General features: G+C 41.3%; 1 protein-coding gene and 1 non-coding gene across 5 annotated transcripts in view; one reads left to right on the forward strand and one right to left on the reverse strand.

The window, feature by feature from the left end:
- Window positions 1–121: 121 nt before the first annotated feature.
- The window catches only part of XPC (XPC complex subunit, DNA damage recognition and repair factor), a 31,560-nt gene continuing 9,510 nt past the window's right edge, over window positions 122–22,171 (forward strand). For 2 of the 4 annotated variants that reach the window (XM_036266103.1, XM_036266105.1), the window contains exons 1-10: window positions 122–251; window positions 5,536–5,731; window positions 7,081–7,199; window positions 10,672–10,795; window positions 12,027–12,111; window positions 14,170–14,327; window positions 14,834–14,954; window positions 18,080–18,169; window positions 19,256–20,146; window positions 21,554–21,714. In XM_036266103.1, the coding sequence (XP_036121996.1) occupies window positions 167–251; window positions 5,536–5,731; window positions 7,081–7,199; window positions 10,672–10,795; window positions 12,027–12,111; window positions 14,170–14,327; window positions 14,834–14,954; window positions 18,080–18,169; window positions 19,256–20,146; window positions 21,554–21,714 (2,030 nt within the window). In that variant the 5' untranslated portion in view covers window positions 122–166. Of the gene's footprint in view, window positions 252–5,535; window positions 5,732–5,801; window positions 5,911–7,080; window positions 7,200–10,671; window positions 10,796–12,026; window positions 12,112–13,094; window positions 13,178–14,169; window positions 14,328–14,833; window positions 14,955–18,079; window positions 18,170–19,255; window positions 20,147–21,553; window positions 21,715–22,171 lie in introns of those variants that run through there. The other 2 variants (XM_036266104.1, XM_036266106.1) reach the window with 2 other exon arrangements.
- On the reverse strand, window positions 6,479–6,611 carry LOC118633641. Its single transcript, XR_004960201.1, has one exon. It is a non-coding gene; the product is annotated as a small nucleolar RNA SNORA66 (small nucleolar RNA).

The following is a 22,171-nucleotide window of genomic DNA, read 5'->3' on the forward strand; positions in this document are numbered from 1 at the left end:
CCTCCTGGCTTCCATTGGTCTCTGGGGCGGAGCTTCATCTTGGGGCGTGCACTTGGGGCGTGCACTTGGGGCGTGGCCATGCCTCTTCCCACCTTGGGGCGGGATCCGCGCTCGAGCTTCTCGCCGCTTGGTGCGTCACTTGCGAAGCGAGTCTTGCCCGAGCAAGATGCCTCGGAAGCCGGCCGCCGGCAAGGGTCCCCGGGGACGCGAACCACGCGGCCGGAAGGCCAAGGGTGAGGAGAAGGAGGCAGGTGAGAGTGAGGCCAAGCTGGGCTGGGGGGAGGGAGATGCTGGAGAAGAGCCGGAAGCAGGCCTCGGTGCGGGGTTTGCGGAGCGGGCAGGCCGGCCCCCTGGAGGGGGGGCGTGGAGGCCCCCTGGAGGGGGGGCGTGGAGGCTGCTCCGCGCAGGTCTGCGCTGGGGCGACGACGTTACCGGAGGCTGGTGGTTGTCCTGCTACCTGGGTCCTCCTCGACGTCGCCCCGCCTTTGTCCTCATGCGAGGAGTGATGCGCCCCGAGCAGTTGCCTGAAACTCAACCGAACCACGAGCTCCCCTGCGTAGCCTCATTTTTGCTCCCTGTTTGCGAACAGGTTAAAGTCCAACCTACTGGTAGAGGCAAGGGCTGAACAGGGAAAAGGCATTGCAGTTATTTTGTGTCCCCAGAAGACAGTGGGTTAGGACATGGAGTGCTGTATGCTGACTCCCAGAATAATATCGTCAGCGAAATCGCACCCCAAGTTCCAGATTTGGGTCCAACCTGACTTCACGTGGATATTAAGTAGGCTTCGTGTGTTTGTCATGGGCAAAGCAGAACTCTTGGTTTTCTTCTTTCCACGTGTCTCTTCCCCGCTTTTTCCCTTCTCAATAAATGATGCCTTCACCTACCAGCTACAACAAACGCCCCTTTTTCCTTAAACGCAAACAGCCGGTCCGCCAGCAAGTCCTGTCAGTTCAACCTCAGAGCTGCATCTCAGATCTCGCCACTTCTCTTTGTTTCCGTGGCCACAGCCTCTTCCCAAGCCATCACTTCTCGGTTGAACGACTGTAGTTGCTGCTTTACTGGCCTCTGTATTTCCCTTCCTCCTCCTGGAATAGTTCACCCAGCAGCCCAGGTGATCTTGAAAGGAAAAATCAGATCATTACATGCTCCTACTTCAAACCTCCATGGCTTCCCATGGCTCTTGGCATAAAATCCAAATTCCTCATCATGGTTTACAAGACCTTACATGATTTGGGTATTGATGCCTCCTCTCCTGTTGTCTCCTACCACTCTTTTCTTTGACAGGTACTCTCCTTACTGGCCTTTCCATTTCAACATGCCATGTTATTTCTTATCTCGAACCTTTGTCTTTGAGGTTCCTTCTGCCTAAAATGTTCTTCTATGGCTCTTGCCATGGCTGATCTTTTACTCCTTCAGGTCTCAACTCAGGCACTTCTTGAGTGCCCTAAAGTGGCTTTCACAGCCTCTGTCACATCTGTAATGATCTTAATTTACTTGCTTTCTTTTTAATTGCCTAGCTTACTAAAATTTAAGCTTCGTGAAAGCATCTTATTTTTTACTGTATTCTCTCTTGTCTTCCCCCCGCATATACTAAGTGTTCAATAAATATTTTTAATAATTGCAAAAATACATGCTGTAGGGATTCCTGAAAAAACTAATAGATTAGACCAGGTAACCAGTTAGGGCCTCCTATGACACAAGATTCAACAATTCTGTGATTCTGTATATATTATTACGTTTTTCATCTATTAGGAAATTGTCATGCTAACAATTTCTAAACTTAAAAGGTGATTTACTTCACAATACAATGAGTTTCATTTAATTGATTTACTCATTCAAATAACATTTGAATATTTTTGAAGTACCAACTGTGTGGTATACATGAGCTAAGTGATGTGAGAGATTGAGATTTCTTGGAGAAGCTTATAGTATTGCAGTGTTGACATTTACAGAAATATCCAAGGCAGAGTGCAATATCATGGGAGACGGTGCAGGGCTTTGTGGCTTCCAAAGGAATAATCAAGTTTGATGGAAAATGTTCTCTGAAGGAGTTGTTTGATCTGTGACTTTAGGATGGGTAGGTAATAATATTTCAGCAAGAGGCTGAGAGGGGGTTGGTATTCTAGTCAGAGGGAACATATTCTGAATATGTGACAATTCCAAAATTAAAGTTTTAATCTGATGGAACTGCCACCTGTTTGGGTAGCATTTCTTCCAGCTAAACACTTTACCTGGGCACCAGCTTGGTATATCTCCAACACTCACTCGTTATATGCACTTGGTAAATTATTTTGGACAAATAATTTAGCCTTTTTGAATCTGGTCTGTGAAACATAATACTACCTTGCAGGGAGATGTGGTTTTTCAGTGAGATAGCATATAAAGTTCCTGGCATGGTCCATGTTAGGTAGTCAATTGGGCTAGCTCATATCAGTTCAGTCTAAATGCAGGTAAGGTACCCAAGTTTAACTCAAACTGTTAGCCAGAGGAGCTAGCAATAAGTTCCCAAAGCAGTTTTTTTGGATCTGAAGAGCTAGAGTCTTTGCTGTGGTTAGGTGGAGGAACAAGTGTGGTTTGGGCTGCAGGTGATACTAATTTGGTGACTTGTTTCTAACAGCACAATAGTGTAGATTTTAACAGCACCTCAGTGCATGTAATGAAATTATAATAATGAACAGGACAGGCAAGGTTCTTGCTTTCATGATGCGTATAACCTTTGTGGAGGGGTAGGTAGGACAAACAATAAGTTAAAAATAAATTCACATGGTGATAAGAGTTATGAAGAAAGTAAAACAGGTTACTGTTATAAAACTGACATGAGGCCCTGGCCGGTTTGGCTCAGCAGTTAGAGCAGAGCATCGGCCCTCGGACCAAAGGATCACAGGTTCCATATCGGTCAAGGGCACATACCTTGGCTGCGGTTCGGTCCCCAGTCCTGGTTGGGATTGTGCGGGAGGCAACCAATTGATGTGTCTCTCTCACCCTCCCACTCTATCTGAAAATCAATGGAAAACTGTCCTCAGGTGAGGATTAAAAAATAAAACTGACATGAAACTGGGAAGAAGCAGCTAAATCAGAATCAGTGGTTAGGGAAGGCTTCTGTGAAGTGACATTTTGAGCCAGTTACTGAACGTCCTGAAGGAGCCGTTCATAGGAAGTTCGGGGGGAGGGGGAAATCCAAGCAGAGGGAACATTTAAAGAAGGGAATGAGTTTGGACAGTTAGCTGGAACGGTGAGGTGAGAGAGGTGGCCAGAGCCCTTTGTTTGGAGACCAAGATAAGGAGCAGATGTTCTTATTAAATCTCAGTAGGTAGCCAAGCAAACCACAGTGGTAATTCCTGCCCTGCTGAAATAACATTGAGCTCGAGGAGGCTAATTATCCATATTCGATAGCCCTAGATCATGGAAAGGCCTGGAAGATAGCCTCCTAGATTCTCTGGGACCAAAAAACACGGCAAAGAATAAAGAAAAAAATCATCTCTATTTCTACCATCCAGAAATAACCACCACTAAATAATGATATATTTCCTTCTAGTCTGTGTTGTTTTGTATAGGAGAAACTGCACTGTAAAATCAACTTTGTGGGCTAAACATTTTATTCTAAATCATTTTTTCTTTGTCTTAAAAGATGACTGAGTTATATTTCACTGTGTGACCATATTGGAATTAATAATCATCTCATGATCATTTGGATTTTTAAAATTTTTTGATACTATGAACATTCTCATTCAGTTTTTTGTCCCCCCACCCCCCTTTTAACTCTCTCTACCTCTTTCTTCAAAGCACAAATACATATAACTGTGCCACTTAAACAACCAAGTAAGTTTGGTGAGAAAGAAACTGTGCCTCTGCAGTTCCCCCCAGCTGCATTTTTAGATCAGTAAAAATAAAGTATTTTGCATCTTTGCTCATTAATAGAGGGCTAAAGACCGTTGTAAGACACAATATCCTGATTTTAAGGGCACCCTATTCAAACTATCAAGTTATAAACCTTTAAGCAGCTTCTTGCCTTGGAATAAGAAATCTGTTTCTTGATTCTAAATAACTAATTTCAAAATATATTGTGTTTCCATTGAAATGTTTATTTTTATTTTTATTTTTTTTATCCTCACCCGAGGACATTTTTGCATTTATCTTCAGATAGAGCGGGAGGGAGAGAGGGAGAAAGAAACATCAATGTGAGAGAAACACATCAACTGGCTGCCACCCACACAACCCCAACCGAGGCCAGGGACAAACTACAACTGAGGTACGTGCCTTTAGTGGGAACCAAACCTGGTCTCTGGACCGCAGGCCGACGCTATAACCGCTGAGCCAAAGCGCCAGGGCCCATTGAAATGTTTAAACATTTATACATGGAAATGCATAAATTCCTTCTATAAAACATGTGAAAGAAACAGAACTGAATAAGTGCTTTTTATCTAGCATTAAAACAAATGCCCCTATAACGTAAAATTTATTAAAATTAAGTTATGGCTTTATTTAGATCAAAGGGGAGTCTTCTTCCTATACAAAAGTATATTCTTGGGGAATATAAATACCCCAAGGGAGTCAGCAAGACAAACCATAAGTGAAAGGAATGGCTTCATATGATATTTTAGGTAAATACTGCATCTCCTTTGGAACCTCAGTACAAGCTAGAGTATTTTTCTTTTCCAAAATTAGTTGAAGTAGAGTCATGCAAAGGCAAGAAAATGATTTATTTTCATGAATAGATTATTTTCTAAAGAAAATAGAAAAAAATCCTCTTCTGCCAAATTACTTTAATTATTTACTCATAAAAATATTTATATGTTATAAACAGACCATCGTTTCAGATAGCCTGATTTAACTAAAACCAACAGCTAAACTAAAAAATATAAAACTAACTAAAAAAAATAAAAATTCATTTATATTTCCCTTAAACAAAAAAATATATATTATTTTAAGGAAGTAGAGGTAATTACTATTATCTTATTCCATCCCTAAGTTTGCTGAGATGGTTGGTATACCAAGTGCCATTTGGGTTAGACTGGAAAGTTTTTATAAAGTATGTGTTTTGAGCAGAGTTTTATTTTGAAGAATGGCGGAAATACATACTAATAGAAATAAGATAAAACTTGGTTGTGTTTATGAACTCGAAATATTTCACTTAGTAAGAACGGATTATCCTTATAATAAATAGTCTTGGCAGATAGTAAATAAGCCAGGGATTAATCAGTAGATTGATGTATTTTTCTTATTGGATTTAAGCAGAAATTTAAGATTTGGAAGTTAGATTTTGAGTCATATGGTGGCCTCTCTGTAGTCGTAGGAGGAGTAGAATAAAATGCCAGTAAAGGAAAGTGGTTTTTACTGTGAACACAGAGCATAGACTGGACTGTAGGTAGGAAGAGGCTGAAAGCTGATTGTTGACCGAACATGGCACGGTGAACTGGTGATGGAGATGTGTTTTGGAGGGAGGTTACAGAAGAGGAGTTTTCATGACCCTGCCCATGAAACCACTCTGCATCCACTTTTCCTATTGTCCCTTACCTGTTGCATGTGGTCATCTAGATGTCCTTGAAGATGAGAAACCCCCAAAGAAGAGTCTGCTCTCAAAGGTCTCACAAGGAAAGAGGAGGAGAGGCTGCAATGATCCTGGGGGCCCAGCAGATGGTCCGGCAAAAAAGAAAGTGGCCAAGGTGACTGTTAAATCGAAAAACCTCAAAGTTAAAAAGGATGAAGCCTTCAGTGATGGGGAAGATTTCAGGTGAGAAGTCCTGATTGTTCGTATCAGAGAATTGTGACCAATAAAACCTGCTCTTTTTGCTTGTCACTAGGATCCATGGAAAAGATTGGATTTTAAACTCTTCTTTGTAGAGCTCAGACTACTTGTAAGACCTAGAAAGAATCTTAGCGATTATGTACTTTACCTCCCAAACTTTTCAGGTGAGAACAATGACAGCTTGCAGAAAGTAATTTATTTGTGGCAAAAACCAGGATGAGATCAAGGTCTTCTGACTCCTGGTCCTATGTTCTTTCTACTACACAAAGATATTACATATAAAAAATATTTACCTGCCATTCCATCTTTTTCTCATACTGCTGTACTCTAGCATACTCTACTCCTGTCCAGCTGGACTTCTGGTCAATCACTTGACACATGCTTATCTCTTTGCTATCTCTGAGTTGTGCTCACATTCTCCTTCTACCTGAAATGTTTTCGTCTACCCTAAAGATACAGATCAGAAGCCATCTACAGACTTTTCAACTTAGGATGGGTTTGTTGGGAAGCGACCTCTTCAGTTGAGGAAGATCTGTATTACGCATTAGCAACCATTTGGTCTTAAACTGATATGTAGCTAACTACGTGTCTGTGTAGTTATCTACTTAACTAGCTAGATGTCCAAGTTTAAGTGGCTATTTATGGCATAACTGTATATAGTCACATCCCCACTTATCTTTAAGTTAGACTTCAGCTTCAGTCTTCTTGCCTCATTTCTTTCTTTTTTTTTTACACCATATGAAGGTAGAATGGACTACCTCAGTAGCTTCTGAGGCTAATACATTTCTGTCACCACAATTACTTTAGCAAACCTAGTTCCCCTCACTTCTGCAACATCATGCAGAGTTAGTGATCAAGTTTGCACACATCATATTTTTTAAAGAGGGAAGGGGGTAAGAGAATCTTCTGAGTTGGCCGGTAGTAGGATCAACAAATGTGAATTCCCTTCTCTCTTTTCTGGCGTCCAGCTGTATATACACAGATGTCACAGCTTTTACTTTTGGAACTCACATTTTTATTGTGGTTTCTTCTAGTTTTTCCTAATTCATTTCCAGACATGGCTATGTTTTCCTTCACCCAGTTCTAGGCTATAGTTTTATAGTATTTTCTGTTTTAACAGCACGTCTAGTATTAGACTGATGATCGGAGCACATCTTGAGAACTTGAGACTCATGTCGATGGAGGAAATGAGGCTTATAGCTCACAAATGATCTTTAAATAGTTGCAGCAGATTTTTCAATAAATAGGAGGAGTCCTTAAAGCTCCATTTAGTTTAAATGTGATACTAGGATGTTTGCGCCTTCTTTATCTTCCTTTCTCTGGGCTTTACATAGAGACTTTACAAGTGTGTGCAAGAAGGCACACCATCCAGAGAGAGAGTCTGCTGTGGACAAAGACAGCCATGAAGGAGACAATGAGGAAGAAAGTGAAGATGATTGGGAAGAGGTAGAAGGTAAAGCATCTTTCTTTGTTTTCAGAACTGTCTGATCCTATTTTTCTGTCTGATTCTGTTGGGAGTCATGTAACTGATTGCAGTCCTGTTGTTTTCTTTTGACACTAATGAGATCAAAGATAAGCTTGCAGTAGGGACTTGCTTTTGATATGAAACATTCAACACCAGGTTACTAGAGCAGGGAGTATATTCTCTTCCTTTGCTGGCTGTCAGTGGAGGGAGTAAATTATGAAATAGAGAGACAATCACTCATAGAAAGAGCAGAGGCTTTTAAAGAAAAAGTTCAGGCCCTGGCCAGTTTGGCTCAGCAGTTGGAGCATCAGCCCGTGGACCAAAGAGTCGCAGGTTGCATTCCAGTCAAGGGCACGTACCTCGGTTAAAGTTTGGTCCCCAACCCTGGTGAGGTTCTGTGAGAGCCAATTGATATGTCTCTGTCACGTTGATGTTTCTCTCTCTCTCTTCCTCCCTCCCACCCACTCTGTATGAAAATACATGGAAAAATATCCTCGGGTGAGGATTTGAAAAATGAAAAAGAAAAAGGTCAGGCTTTGAAAGAGTTAGACCTGGGGTCAGAGCCCAGCTTTGCCAATTCATATAGCTATGTGAGCAAGTGATTCCACCTGTCTGAGCCACTGTTTTGCATTGTTAACATTCAGTAAACACTGAATGCTTACTATAAGCAGCGCACAGTCTAGGCTCTGGGATTGTTGAGGGGGTGGGAGTTGCAAATATAATGGGCCTAGTGTATCATATGCTCACAGTAAATAGGAGCTAATGTTATCATCCCTGAATCCTGCTGCCTAGTGTGACTTTTTCCTAGCTATCTATTTTTAAATGTCCAGACCTACAAGAAAGTTGAAAATGTAGTACATGTACTCTTTTTTTGCTTTTGTTTTGATCTTCACCTGAGGATATGCTTTTATTGATTTTTAGAGAGCAAGGAAGGGAGGGAGGGGGAGAGAGAGAAACATCCATATGAAAGTGAAACATTGATCAGTTGCCTCCTACACGTGCCCTGACAAGGGATCAAACCCACAACCTGGATGTGTGTTCTGACTAGGAGTTGAATCCACGACCTTTCAGTGTAGTACATATACTCTTCATCTAGATCACTGATTTTAACATTTTACCATATTAAATGTATCTTTTAGTCAATATGCCTTGTGGAAGCATAACATTCTGACACTTCACTTCTAAATACCGCACCATGTATTTCCTCAGGTTAAGACATTCTCCTGCATTATAAAATACCATTATTATACCTAAGGAAATGAAAAATAAATCCCCTGTTGATATAAAAATATCCTTTTTAGCTGTTCTTTTTGCCTTTTTTTCTAATCCAGGATCTATTCATAGTGTAAGCCTTATATTAGTTATCTCTTTTCTCTTTTATTCTAGAACGGTACCCCCCCACCCACCTTTTTTTGTTTTGTCTTTGATAGTAGTGCCTTTTTTGAAGAGTCCTGACCTCTTGTTTTATAGTGTCTCAGGTTCTGGCTCTGTCTGATAAATAATCAGGTATCTCATGGTGTTGTTACAGTTATTTCAGTATCCCATGTATTTCTTATAAATTGTAAATTAAATTCAAAGACTTCATTGAATTTAGATTAAAATTTTTTTTTTTTTTTTTGGCAAGCATGCTGCATACTTCATATCACATCCATTAAGAGACACCTAGCCCTGGCCGGTTTGGCTCAGCGGTTATAACATTGGCCCGCTGACCAGAGAGTCCCGGTCTTGGTTCCCACTAAAGGCACGGACCTTGGTTGCAGTTAGTCCCCGGCCCTAGTTGGGCTCGTGTGGATGGCAACCACTCGGTATGTCTCTCTCACATTGATGTTTCTCTCTCTCCCTCTTTCTCACTATGTCTGAAGATAAATGCAAAACTGTCCTTGGGTGAGGATAAAAAAAAGAGAGAGAGACACCTAATATCAGGTTGTCCAACTAATGATGCTAAGTAAGATGGTACTGCCAGATTGTGCCAATGTAAACATACATTTCCCTTTGTAATTAACTATCTCTAGGGTTGTACTCTGATTCTGAGTGAATATCTTATTCCCCAATAATTTTTTTACTTAATGGTTTTAACATGCGTTAATGATCTTGACTGGATCAAAAAATATTACATTGAAGATTCCAAAATAGTAATAATCTGATTCTGTCATCTTATATATATTTATTAGCTGACTAATTTGTAAAGGAATTCTATTTACCTGTATTTAGCAAATGTCTAATCTTACCTCCCTTTCAGGAATTGTATTTATTTAGTCATATTCTGATGGACTTAGAGATTTTTCTTAATTACATATTATTACCAGTTATCATCATAATACTTTTTGAGCTTCAGATTGTCCCAGATTTGGCTAGTGGAAGCCCCTTTAAGCTAGCTACCCTCCTGTGTCTTTTTGACATGACCTGATTAATTTTTAGAATATTTATGTTTTCTGGCACAAGGTGTTCCAGATTTACTTTATACTTTCCTTGCTCTAGACCTGAAATCAACATTTTTTTCTCCAAAAAGCCCTGGTTCATTTTAGTGGGGACTGGTGTAGAGAAAGTAAAATCTTGGATTAGGGGTGTTCATTGCTAATTGGGTGTTGTTGCTTCTAGGCCCAAAGCTTCTTTAAATGATCTCTTTGCTAATGAAGTTCACAGTTAGATCCAGTTCAGCAAATTCAGTTTATTTCAGCTGGTGTTTACAAGCCATGTGTAGGGATAAAGTGATTAAAAAGATGCATTTCTTGTCATTACAAATTTACAGCTAAGACACAAATACCTAAATCATCACTATATATCAAGAAAATTGTGTTAAGTAGTAATAAAAAGATAGAAAATTGCCCCGGCCAGTTTGGCTCAGCAGTTAGAGTGTCGGCCCACGCACCAGAGAGACCCAGGTTCAGTTCCTGCTAAGGGCATGTACCTCAGTTGCAGTTTGTCCTGGCCCTGGTTGGCATAGTGTGGGTGGCAACCACTCAATATGTCTCTCTCACATCAATGTTTCTCTCTCTTCCTCCCTCTTTCCCTCTCCTGCTCTATCTGAAGATAAATGCAAAAATGTCCTCAGGTGAGGATTAAAAAAAATTTTTTTAAAGATAGAAAATTGTTTTCATTTGGCTTTTTTAAAAAGTAGGTTATACTAAAACACACCCGAGTTTCAGCTCCTTGATAGAAAGGGTCTGTATCTAACTTAAGTCAATATCTTTATGTCTTAGTTTACTCCTCTTCTATCAGGACAACTATTCTGGGTTTCTGTATGAGTTAAACAAGACAAATAAATGTAGCATGCTTAGCACAATGGGTTTTATTTTTTTAGGTACTAAGAGCCTAGAAGGAGTAGTTAAACCTCTGAGAGTTGTCCACCTCACATCCATTACACACTTCTTTCCCAACAGAACCTTGATTTTGTTCAATATAGTACCTATTATTGTAATTACTATTATTGATTTTTTTCTTTTTTAATTACTGTTGATAGAACTTAGTGAGCCCATGCCAGATGATATGGGAGAAAATGCAGCCTTCTCTCAATCTCTTCTGCCTGTGAAACCAGTGGAGATAGAGATTGAAACACCGGAGCAGGCGAAAGCAAGAGAAAGAAGGTAATATTAGGCACTTGTTTCTAGATTCCTGTCACATATAATTGGCAACAGCTGCTACTTAATGGAAACAGAGAAACACACAGGAGACCAGGGCTGAGTATCTAAGTGGTCGGGGACCTTGGGTGAGAGAACCCTGGGCTCACCTTTAGACTTGAATGAGAAACCTTTGTGTCCTGGCTGGGGCAGGAGATGGGGAGAGAAAACTCCGATGTATTGAACAACTTCTGTGTACCAAGGTTATCCATTATCTTACTAAATCTTTAGAACAGTATGTGAATGAGGAGCCAAAGGCTCAGAGAGATGAAATATAATTTCAGGAGTCACTCAGCCAGTAAGTGAATGAGCCACGATCTAAATCCCTGTCAGGCTGATTCGCATGCAAGTCATGCTTTTTCCTCCACGTCACTGTGCAGGACTTGAAGCAGTGCCCCACTATGGTAGAGGGCCCCCATTTTATCCCAGTATCCCCAGTACCTCTGTAGCTTCTGGTGGCTTGGGAATATGGAGCACAATGCCTGGTAGTTAATGGGTTCCATTGTGTGGTATTAGCCATGCCAAAGGAAGATAGAAAGTCATTCACGAGCAGTGAGTTTTCATAAAGATGCATGAGACACAGACATTAAAGAGATTTGACATTAGAATAGTGTAATACAAGTGAGTGTACATTAATTAAATATAAAGGCGATGGTTGCTAAGGTGGAAATCAATAGTTGGAAGGTCAGGCAGTCAGAGAAGACTTCCTGGAGGAGGTGAGTGACTCAGGTACATGAGGCATGATTTTTTGCAGATTGAGAGGAAGTCAGTCTGGGTAGAGAATGTCCTAAGCTAGGATTTGTAGGTGAGAAGGAGCAGAAAATAGGTAGCTTTTTAAAAATCTACTTGAGTCCGGCTACTGTGGCTCAGTGGTTGAGCGTCGACCCATGCACCAAGAAGTTGCTGGTTCTGTTCCCGGTCAGGACACATGCCCAGGTTGTGGGCCCAATCCCCAGTGGGGGGCGTGCAGAAGGTAGCCAGTCAGTGGTCTCTTTCATCAATGTTTCTCTCTCTCACTCCCTCTTTCTCTGAAATCAATAAAGGAAAAAAAAATTTTTTAATCTACTTGAGTAGCACAGCCTTGTGCAGGAAAAAAAGGAGAGTGATTCACAAGCCATTAGAAATAAAAGAAATTGGGGGAATGGAGTCAGGTTTCAATTTCCCAGTTCATTCTTGGATTTTTCAATATGCATTGCAGTGAAAAAATACAGATGGAGTTTGAGACAGCTCTTCGGAGGCTAATGAAACGTTTCAGTAAAGAAGTCCAGGAGGGCACACATAAGGTAAGGGCAGGGAGTGAAGGGAGAGGATAATATTCCTCTTTGTCAAGGCAGAGTGTGATGGCGGAAAGAACTTGGGTTCTCAGTCAGTTAACCCTAGGTCTTATTTCTGCCTCTCCTACTCACTGTGTGACTTTGGCAAATTTCTTACTCTCTGAGGCTTAGTTTCCTCATCTTTGAAGTAGGGGTTAATAATAGTGTCTTCCTCAGAGGGTGGTTGTGAGGTTTAAGCCTATATTATATGTAAGGTATGGAGCAGGGGCTAAATAAAAGATACTCTCCATCTCTTCTTTTAACTGTTTAATAACATTAATTCTGATCTTAAGTAAAGTTGCTGGCTTTTGACTTCAGCTGATAGTTATTGAACATGTATTATGGACCTATCAAGGTTGTTTTTTTTTTTAATCCTCACCCGAGGACATTTTTCAATATTTTGTTCAGATAGAGTGGGAGGGAGGGAGAGAGAGAGAAACATCAACATGAAAGGGACACATCGAGTGGTTGCCACCCACACGACCCAACCAGGGCTGGGGATAAACTGCAACTGAGGTACGTGCCCCTAGCGGGAACCGAACCCGGGTCTCTTCGGACCACAGGCTGACGCTCCAACTGCTGAGCCAAACTGGCCCAGGCGACCTAGCAAGGTTCTTGACATGGTGGGAGAGGGACTTGTATAAAGCTTATTTCTTTCTTCTCATTAAGGGGTTTCTAATCTCACAGATGGAATAAAAAAGACTTCAAAACAGAGAAACTCAAGACTTAGAAGAAAGAAAGAGATCAGTGTAGATTTGAGTAACTGAGGAAGGCTTTATTTAGGAGAAAGGATGACATGTTGAGAGGGGAGAGGACAGCATCTGGGAAGAGTGCTCTCTCCGAATTATGAAGGGGATGGTGGTACAACCAATTTGCCCGCATCTTGGAGTATATGTGTGTTGGAGACCAGACAAGAGTGAGGGAAGGGAGGACTTTAATTTTTCCTCTAATAGGTGGCGAGCAGCCAGAGAAGGTAGTGATGGGGTGGATGGAAGAGACACTCTGCCATGGATGGAACAGCCACAGAAATCTAGAGGTAAAATGTGCACACAGCAAAGACAGGAGATGAGACAGGAACTGGAACAAGGCCCACCTCACAGCAACCTTGGGGAGTAAATGAGATAGCAGTGTTTCTTTTACCTTCTGATGTTGGAGATGAAAGGAAGAGACCAAGATTTGTAGCTTAAATGAGGGGAGAAGGGCAGTGCCATTGACTGAAATAAGGAGGCTATAAGTGGGAAGGAAGGAAGACCAGTTTTGAAGTGAAAGTGATACATAGCTATGTATGAGAGAAGGGGAATATGGTCACATGATCATTTCAGTAGGTTGAGGAAGGGTGGGATTGGAGGTAGGTGTGGGACAGGTGTGGGATCTGAGGTAGAGGAGGTGGGTTCAAGCACACGTGGAAATGCAGACAGCAGTGCAGTGAGCCTCATGCTATCCCCCAACCTTGACAGGTACTGGCCTGTGAGCAGCATTGCTATTCTTTCCCCGGACTCACTTTTCCTCCTGAGCAAACCGCAGACATTGTAGCATTTTATTCATAGTTCCTTCAGTGTATGTCTCTAAAACAGGGCCTCTTAGAAGAAAAGAAGTTTGTGTTTTGAAGCTTTGCGATTCATGATTCTTTGCAGGAATGAGTATCTAGATAGAAGAAGAGAGGGTGAAAGACAAAATCTTGGAAAATGGCTAATGTTAATATTTTTACTTTTTTGTATTTAGAAATGGCCACATGCCCTGGCCTGTGTGGCTCAGTTGGTTGAGAGTACTCCAGTGTACCAAAAGGTCGCCGGTTCAATTTCCAATCAGGGCACATGCCCAGGTTGTGGGTTCGATCCCCGGTAAAGGTTCATACGGGAGGAAATCAATGTTTCTCTTTCTCTCTCTCTTCCTCTGTCTCTGAAATAAATAAAAACATATTTTTAAAAAAAGAAATGGCAACAAATATTTCCTGCCCACAAAATGTTTTTTAATTTGGCAGCAAAAACCACTCTAGTTTTCAGTTTTCCTTTTTCTCTTTCTTCCCAGGTTCACCTTCTGTGCCTGTTAGCAAATGGCTTCTATCGAAATAGCATCTGTAACCAGCCCGATCTGCAGGCCATTAGCCTCTCCATCATCCCAACTCACTTTACCACAGTGCTTCCTCAAGATGTGGATATCTGCTACCTTTCAAACCTGATGAAATGGTATGGCCTTCTGGCCTGTGTTGCACCACCTTGGTGTAGGATCTGTGTGTTTCTCAGAGGTTGGGTGCAGATCACTTCCACAGATATCTCCCAAGGTGATCCTGTATGCCAAGCAGTAGGCAAAGCACTGAAGATAGAGAAATGTCAGGCATGATCTCTGTCCTGGAAGAGCTCCTAGGTTGGTCGGGGTGATAAATACACCCCCAGGTAATTAGAGCAGTGTGACCGTTGCTCTGGAAGCAGTGTGCTGGATGCTGCAGGCACACAGAGCCAGGGCACTTATCTCCACTGGGGGGTCTCAGAAGGTTCCTGAGGGAGGTCAAGTCTGAATTGGGTCGTCAGTGATGAGTAGGAGTTAGCCAGAGGGGATGGGAAGAGTAGAACAAAGGCAGGCGAGGTTCACAATTTTCTTTCCAGAATCCCCCTTCTGCTTTTCTTGGCTATAAAGAACAGAGTTCCTCTTTGCTCTGACCTCTCACACAACGGAATGCCCGGCTTCTCTCCAGGTTCATTGGAACATTTACAGTAAACCCTGACCTTTCCATCAGTGAGCAAGACAGCCTACAGACTACATTGGAAAGGAGATTTGCGATTTACTCTGCACGAGATGATGAAGAATTGGTTCACGTAAGTGATTCTTCCTGGCAGCACTATTTTTATTAGTACTGTTAGCAAATGATGATGGCATTCGTGTGCCAGATACTATTCCAGGTGTTTTACATGTATTTCCTTATTCAGATCTTATAAATAATAGGTTCTAAAGCTCAAAGAGGCTAAGTAACTTTCTTAGGGTCACTCTGTTGGCAAGCATTGGAATCAGGTTTGGGACCAGTGTGTGAGCTGAAGGCCTACACTCTTTCTATTTCTTGGTGTCCTGGTATGTTAAAGCATTGAATTTTTGGTTAGGTGCCCTAGAATTGTTTCCATTAACTATTTAGAAATTGTGTTGGGAAATTCCAGGGAAATGTTTCAAATTGGCTGCCAAGATACTTAAGAAAATGTTTCCATACCTTCCAGTTTGGGTGATGGCTTTGGCAGGCAGCCATGCAATGAGGAGAGTTATATCTACCAAAAGGAGTCCTGGGGAAGAGCTTTTTTGTGTAGACAGGCTTTATCAAATGCTTGAAAATACCCTTAGGTAAGACTGTCTCAATAAGACAAAAACAGAGGTAGATATATGGTTTTATCCCTGGGAGATTCCTGTGAATACATACACTTGTACCTGAGCTTCAGATTCCCTGTTTGTTTAGGGAAAAACACGAGACATTTTGTATATTTAGAGGCTTAAGTGACTGGCAACTTTACCTCTCTTCTGATTTGGCTTGATAAAGTCTGAGATACCTAGCACAGCCAGTAATGCTACAATATCACCACCCAGAGGAAAACATTAATATTTGAGTATTGTCTTCCCAGACTTTGTTCCTCTGTATTTGTATACATATTTGTTTTTGCTTGTGGGGTTTTTATAAAGCAAAAAATATATAGGTTTTATTTTTTCTTTTAAGGTGAACAATTCAGTGATATATAGTGTATTCAGAGTTTTGTGCAAAAACCACTGTGTTTCTAAAACATTTTTGTTACCCCAAAAGGAAATCCTGTACCCATTAAACAGTTTCTGCTTATTCTCCCTCCTCCCATCTCCTCATGTACCTGGCAACCACCAATGTGCATTCTGTTTAATGATTTACATATTCTGGATATTTCATATAAGAGAAGTCATGCAACATGTGACATTTTGTGTCTGGTTTCTTTCACTTAGTATGTTTTCAAGGATCTATGTTTGTAGATTGTATCATCACTTCATTCCTTTATATAGCTGACTAATATTTCTTTATAAGGAAAGATCACATTTTATTTATTCATCAATTGATGGACATTTGGGTTGTTTACACCTTTTGGCTATTATGAAAAGTATTGCTATATACATGTGTCCATATATTTATTTGAATACTTGTTTTTAGTTCTTTTGGGTATATACCTGGGAGTCAAGTTGCTGCGTCACGTGGTAATTGTATGTTGAACGATTTGAGGAATTGCCAAATATTTCCACAGCATCTGCACATTTTACATGTCCAAGGGTTTCAGTTTCTCCAAAACCTCACCAATACTTGTTATTTTTCATATTTTTTATTATAGTCATCCGAATCGGTATGAAACAGTCTCTCATTGTGACTTTGCTTTGCATTTCCCTGGTAACTAATAATGGTTAGCGTATTTTCATGTGGGTATTGTCCATTTGCATATCTTTTTTTGGGAAATATCTGTTCAAGTCCTTTACTCATATTTTAATTGGGTTCTTTGTCTTTTTGTTACTGACTTATAAAAGTTCTTGATGTATTTTGGATACTAGACACCAATCAGATGTATGCTTTGCAAATATTTTCTCTCATTATATAGGTTGTTTTCGCATTTTCTGGATAAAGTCCTTTGATGTAGAAAAGTTTTAATCTTGAAAAAATCCAATTTTTCTATTTTTCTTTTGTTCTTTATACTTGTGTATACATTTTTGGTGGGACACCCTATATTTAGGTCTTTCATTCATTTTAAGTTAATGTTTGTATGTGATGTGCGGTAATGTTCAACATGATTCTTTTTTGCATGTGAGTATACAGTTGTCTCAGCATTATTTGTTAAAGGACTATTGTTTCAACTATTTGTCATATTATTTTCACTACTTGTTGAAGAGACAAGTTTTTTGATGGGGTTTGAATGGTCTTGGCACCTTGTCAAAAATCCATTGGCCATAGGTGTATGGGTTAACTTATGGCCCCTTAACTTTATTCCATTGGTCTACATGTCTATCCTTATGCCAGCACCACAGTTTTGAATATTATAGCTTTGTGGTAAGTTTTGAAACCAGGAGGAGTGAGTACAATTTTGTTCTTCATTTACAATGTTGTTTTGGCCAGGGACGAACCGCAACCGAGGTACGTGCCCTTGACCAGAATCGAACCCACAATTCATCGGTCTGCGGGCCAACGCTCTAAACACTGATCCAAACCAGCTAGGGCTCATTTCTGTTTTTAAAAAGCCATTGGAATTTTGATAGGGATTGCATTGAATCTATAGATTGATTTGGGTAGCATTGCCATGAAGACAGTATTATATCTTCCAATCACAAACATGTATATATTTCTTTTTATTTGTGTTTTTAATTTCTTTAAGCTGTGTTTTGTACTTTTCAGTGTACATATCTATCATCTCCTTGAATAAATGTTTTGCTAAGTTTTGGTTTTTTTGGTGCTCTTGTAAATGGTATTTTCTTAACTTCCTTTCTAGACTGTTCATAGCAAGTGAATGAGAACACAGCTGATTTTTTTGTGTTCAACTTTTATTTTTTGTTATTGATCTGAGAGAATGAGAGAGAGAGAGACATTGATTTGTTCCACTTATTTATGCATTCATTGGTTGTTTCCTTTTGTGCCCTGACCAGGTATTGAACCCACAACCTTGGCATATTGGGACAGTGCTCTAACCAACTGAGCTACTGGCCAAGACATTTTTTTTTCTATATTGATTTTTAGAGAGAGGAACAGAGAGAGAGAGAGAAACATCGATGAGAGAGAACATTGATTGGTAACCTCCAGCATGCCCCCTGACTGGGGATTGGGCCCACAACCTGGGCATGTGCCCTGACTAGGAATTGAACCAGGGACTTCTTGGTACGGGGGTCGATGCTCAACCACTGAGCCACACCGGCCGGGCCCTTAATTCTTTTCTTAGGATAAATGTATTATCCTTTTTCATTATAGATATTTTTACTGATTCTCCGGGCCCTGCAGCTCCCAACGCGACTGGTATTGTCCCTACAGCCACTTCCTCTAAAGTTATCAGCAGCCAAGGTGAGATTCTTGGGGCTTCTGGAGAAAAGGGTAGTTGGTCAGAGAGAAGTAAGAAATGATCAGACTTTTAAAAGATTGGTCATTAGACTGTTCTTAAGGGTCGGCATTCATGGAGCATGGGTTCCTTTGAACCTGCTTTGCACATACACTGTGTTGGCAAGATTGAACACACAAGTGAATTATCTAGCAACTTGATCTTTGTGTATGCAGAAGGGCCTGTGAAAGGTCTCAGCTCCTTGGTGCTATAGTTTCTGTTCTGTAAAACAGTAGAATGATACCTGTCCTCATCAGCATTGTGGAGTGATGATGGGTGAAGGACTCTCAGTTCTGCAGTCATCTAAGAAGGAGGCTGAACACTATACTCACTGGGGTGTTGGCATTGTTTAACACTTGATGGTCCAGAAATTGAATTTAATATTTTCTATATTCTTTTTTTTTATCCTCACCCGAGGTCATTTTTCCATTTTTTGTTCAGGTAGAGTGGGAGGGGGAGAGAGGAAGAGAGAGAGAGAGAGAAAGAAACATCGACATGGAAGGGACACATCGAGTGGCTGCCACCCGCACGATCAACCAGGGCCGGGGACAAACTGCAACCGAGGTACACGCCCTTAACGGGAACCGAACCTGGGTCTCTCTGGACCGCAGGCCGACGACGCTCTAACCGCTGAGCCAAACCAGTCAGGGAAATTTCTGTATTCTTAATGCCATAACTTTATTAAGTCCATCAGTATTTGTTTGCAAAATGCATTATGTGCAAGGTGGGTATTATTGTTGCTGATAAAAATGAGGCTCAGAGGTTACATAATTTACCTAACTCATATAACACGAGAAATAACTTTGAATTCAGGTTTGTCTGTTTGCACATCCTGTGCTCTTTTCCCTGTGCCACACTTCAGAGTAAAGAGGATTATATTGTATTTTAGTGAATACTTTCCTACTACCCAAAAGGATAGCCAATTGATCACTGTCTAAGCTAGAGACATCTTGTGTACACTGGTAGTCTTGCCAGCAACTTAGCCTTGTTAGATTACAAGGTCTTTATCCTATTATTAGCAAAAAAAAAAAAAAATTTCTATTTTGTTTAAGGGAAAGAAACCTAAAGAGAGATCCCCAGAGGGTCCTGGAGGCTCGTCAGAAACTTCCAGCCAAGTCTCAGAAAACCAAACCAAACCAAAGACCAGCAGAAAAAACAGAAAAGAGGACACTTCTTCTAAGGGCACCAGCCGTCCAAATGCCAAAGGGAAGAGGAGCAAGGCAGCAGCCATCGGGAAGAAAGGGAGAGAGCCCTCCTCCAGCGGGGAAGAAGAGGGCAAGGCAGAAGAGCAGGCTGAGGAAACCCAGAGATATATGCGTGGTCGGAAGCGGCAGGTGGCCACCAGGGTGTCTTACAAAGAGGAGAGTGGGAGTGACAAGGCCAGCAGTGGCTCTGACTTTGAGCTCTCCAGTGCGGAAGCCCGTCATTCATCTGATGAGGATTCTGAGCCTGGCCTTCCAAGGCAGAGGAGGGCCCTGGCCCCTCAGAGGACAAAGGCAGGGTCCAAAAATGAATCCAGGACCCAGTGTGGAAGTCACTCTAAGCACCCTGGCTTTCCAGCAGCATCCACAAGTTCTTCAAGCAGTAAGAGTAAGAGAGGCAAGAAAATGTCCAGTGATGGTGAGGGGCCAGAAGAAAGGAAAGCAGCTGGTATAGACCAGTGGCTAGAGGTGTTCTGTGAGCGGGAGGAAAAGTGGGTATGTGTGGACTGCGTGCATGGTGTGGTGGGCCAGGCTTTGACATGTTACAGATACGCCACCAAGCCCATGACCTACGTGGTGGGCATTGACAATGATGGCTGGGTCCGGGATGTCACCCAGAGGTATGACCAAGCCTGGATGACAGCGACTCGCAAGTGCCGAGTTGATGCCAAGTGGTGGGCAGAAACCTTAAGACCCTACCAGAGCCCATTGGTGGAAAGGGAAAAGAAAGAAGACTTGGAGGTAAGGCTTTGGCTGCCACGGGCTCAAGACCCATTTGAGTTGTTAAAATTATTCCCATATTTGAGCATTTTATGTTTGCCCAGCCCTGTGTTGGGTATTTTTAGTGTTTATCTCATTATATAGTGTTATCACAACACTATAAAGCTGGGGTTATTACTGCCTTAATTTTACCAGTTAAGAATTTAGGATCCAAGAAATTAGTATTTGAACATAGGTCTTTCTGGCTTTGAAGCCTGTATACTTTTTGTTATTGTCCGGTTATAAATTTGGAGCTTTAAAATGATTTATGCAAGTGAAAAAGAAAAAACTTACTAATATAATTGTTGCCTCCCCACCCCCACCCGAACCTCTTTTCTGGTCATACGCACTCAAACAAGCACATACACAAACAACCCTCTATAGATCTAGAACATTCACCTCCTGAAAGGAAGGAACTGAGGATGAGGAAATGCCTTCAGTCTGTTAAGACACACTGGGAAGCCAACTTCTAAGCTGAAAGAGGTGTGTGTCGCTGGGTTTTAGGAGGAGGGCCTGAGCTGCCTGTGCACGCACAGCAGTTGGGTTTGATTGGGCTCTTTCAGCATGTCCACATGGGAATATGCCCGGTTTTGCTGAAGAATTATTCTCAGTTCCTCAGATGGGTGAAGCATGGGTTTATTTAGCATTCTCTGTATCGGTGCAGTTCATCCTGTACTGAGAGTTTTCTCTGGAGGTGTTCCTGGTTCATTTTACTGAAAAATGGCAGAGTAGATGGGAATTGTGACTGACCTAATAAAGTCTTTGTACTGGAAGCTAACCATATGGAGGGCCTATCCTACTTCTGGCTACTCTGCTTTGCCTGTTCTCACTAATATATTGGAGGGGTTTCAAGAACTTCTAAGGGACAGCTTAGGAGACCTTGGTGAATAGGATATTAATTACAGCAGTGGACTTGTCCACTGAAAAATCAGATTCCTTTTAAAGAAGTTCTAAGAGAATGTGTATTCAATTATTGTAGACTAAAAAAAGTCACAGGATATAAACAATTCATTTTGGTTTCCTGTGAGCAGTCAAGAAGTAGAAAAGTGATGTCACTTTGAGATAAGACCTCTTTCCTGAAGAAAGCTGTTTTTGTTTCTTGAAGCTCCTTAATAGAGTGGGCATTCAACTGCTAGGGCTGTCTGAGGAATAGGTTAGATGACTTTGCAAAGTTGCCATGAGCCACAGAATTACTTGATTCTTCATAGCTTTTGATTGAATCTAAATCCTACTTAACACCAGAGCTACAAAGACAATATTACAGTCATTGGTGCTCATGAAACCTCTGCTCTTCCATCTGTTGTTTGAACAAGTGGTCTGAGGATTGCCCACATCAAATCTCACTTCCTCTTCTATACCTGCTCAACATTGTCTCTGTGGCCTTTGCAGTTTCAGGCAAAGCACCTGGACCAGCCTTTGCCCACTGTCATTGGCACATACAAGAACCACCCTCTGTATGCCTTGAAGAGGCATCTACTGAAATACGAGGCCCTCTATCCTGAGACGGCCTCAATCATTGGATATTGTCGTGGAGAAGCTGTCTATTCCAGGTGCGTGAGGCAGGCTGGTGCCCTGGTGGGCTTCCTGATGACCTGGGATTATCAACCTCCTTCTGGGTCGAGGGGCTGGTAATGTCATTATCTCATTTGTCAAACAGGATTGGCTGTATAGTGGGTGCATGTGCTGTTGAGTAGGGGGATATGTAGAAGAGATTAAAGCTTGGAGATTAAAACAAGAAATAAAAGATAAACAGGAGAGGAAATGTTATAGGGGAAAATAAAAAGTAGAACAATTAAGGTTTAGGGCAATATAAACACACCCCTCAAATATAAGTTAAAAACATAGAAAAGGAAGAAAGGATTTTGTAATGAAAGTTAAAGTGATTGGATATTTTTAATGGTCACAGCTTCAGTTTGGGAAGATGAAAAAATTCTGGAGATGGGTGGTGGTGATGGTTGCACAACAATGCGAGAGTGCTCAATGCCACTAAAAGTGATTGTGATGATT

This window comes from Molossus molossus, unplaced genomic scaffold (genome assembly GCF_014108415.1).
Source record: "Molossus molossus isolate mMolMol1 unplaced genomic scaffold, mMolMol1.p scaffold_m16_p_18, whole genome shotgun sequence".
Classification (NCBI taxonomy): Eukaryota; Metazoa; Chordata; class Mammalia; order Chiroptera; family Molossidae; genus Molossus; species Molossus molossus.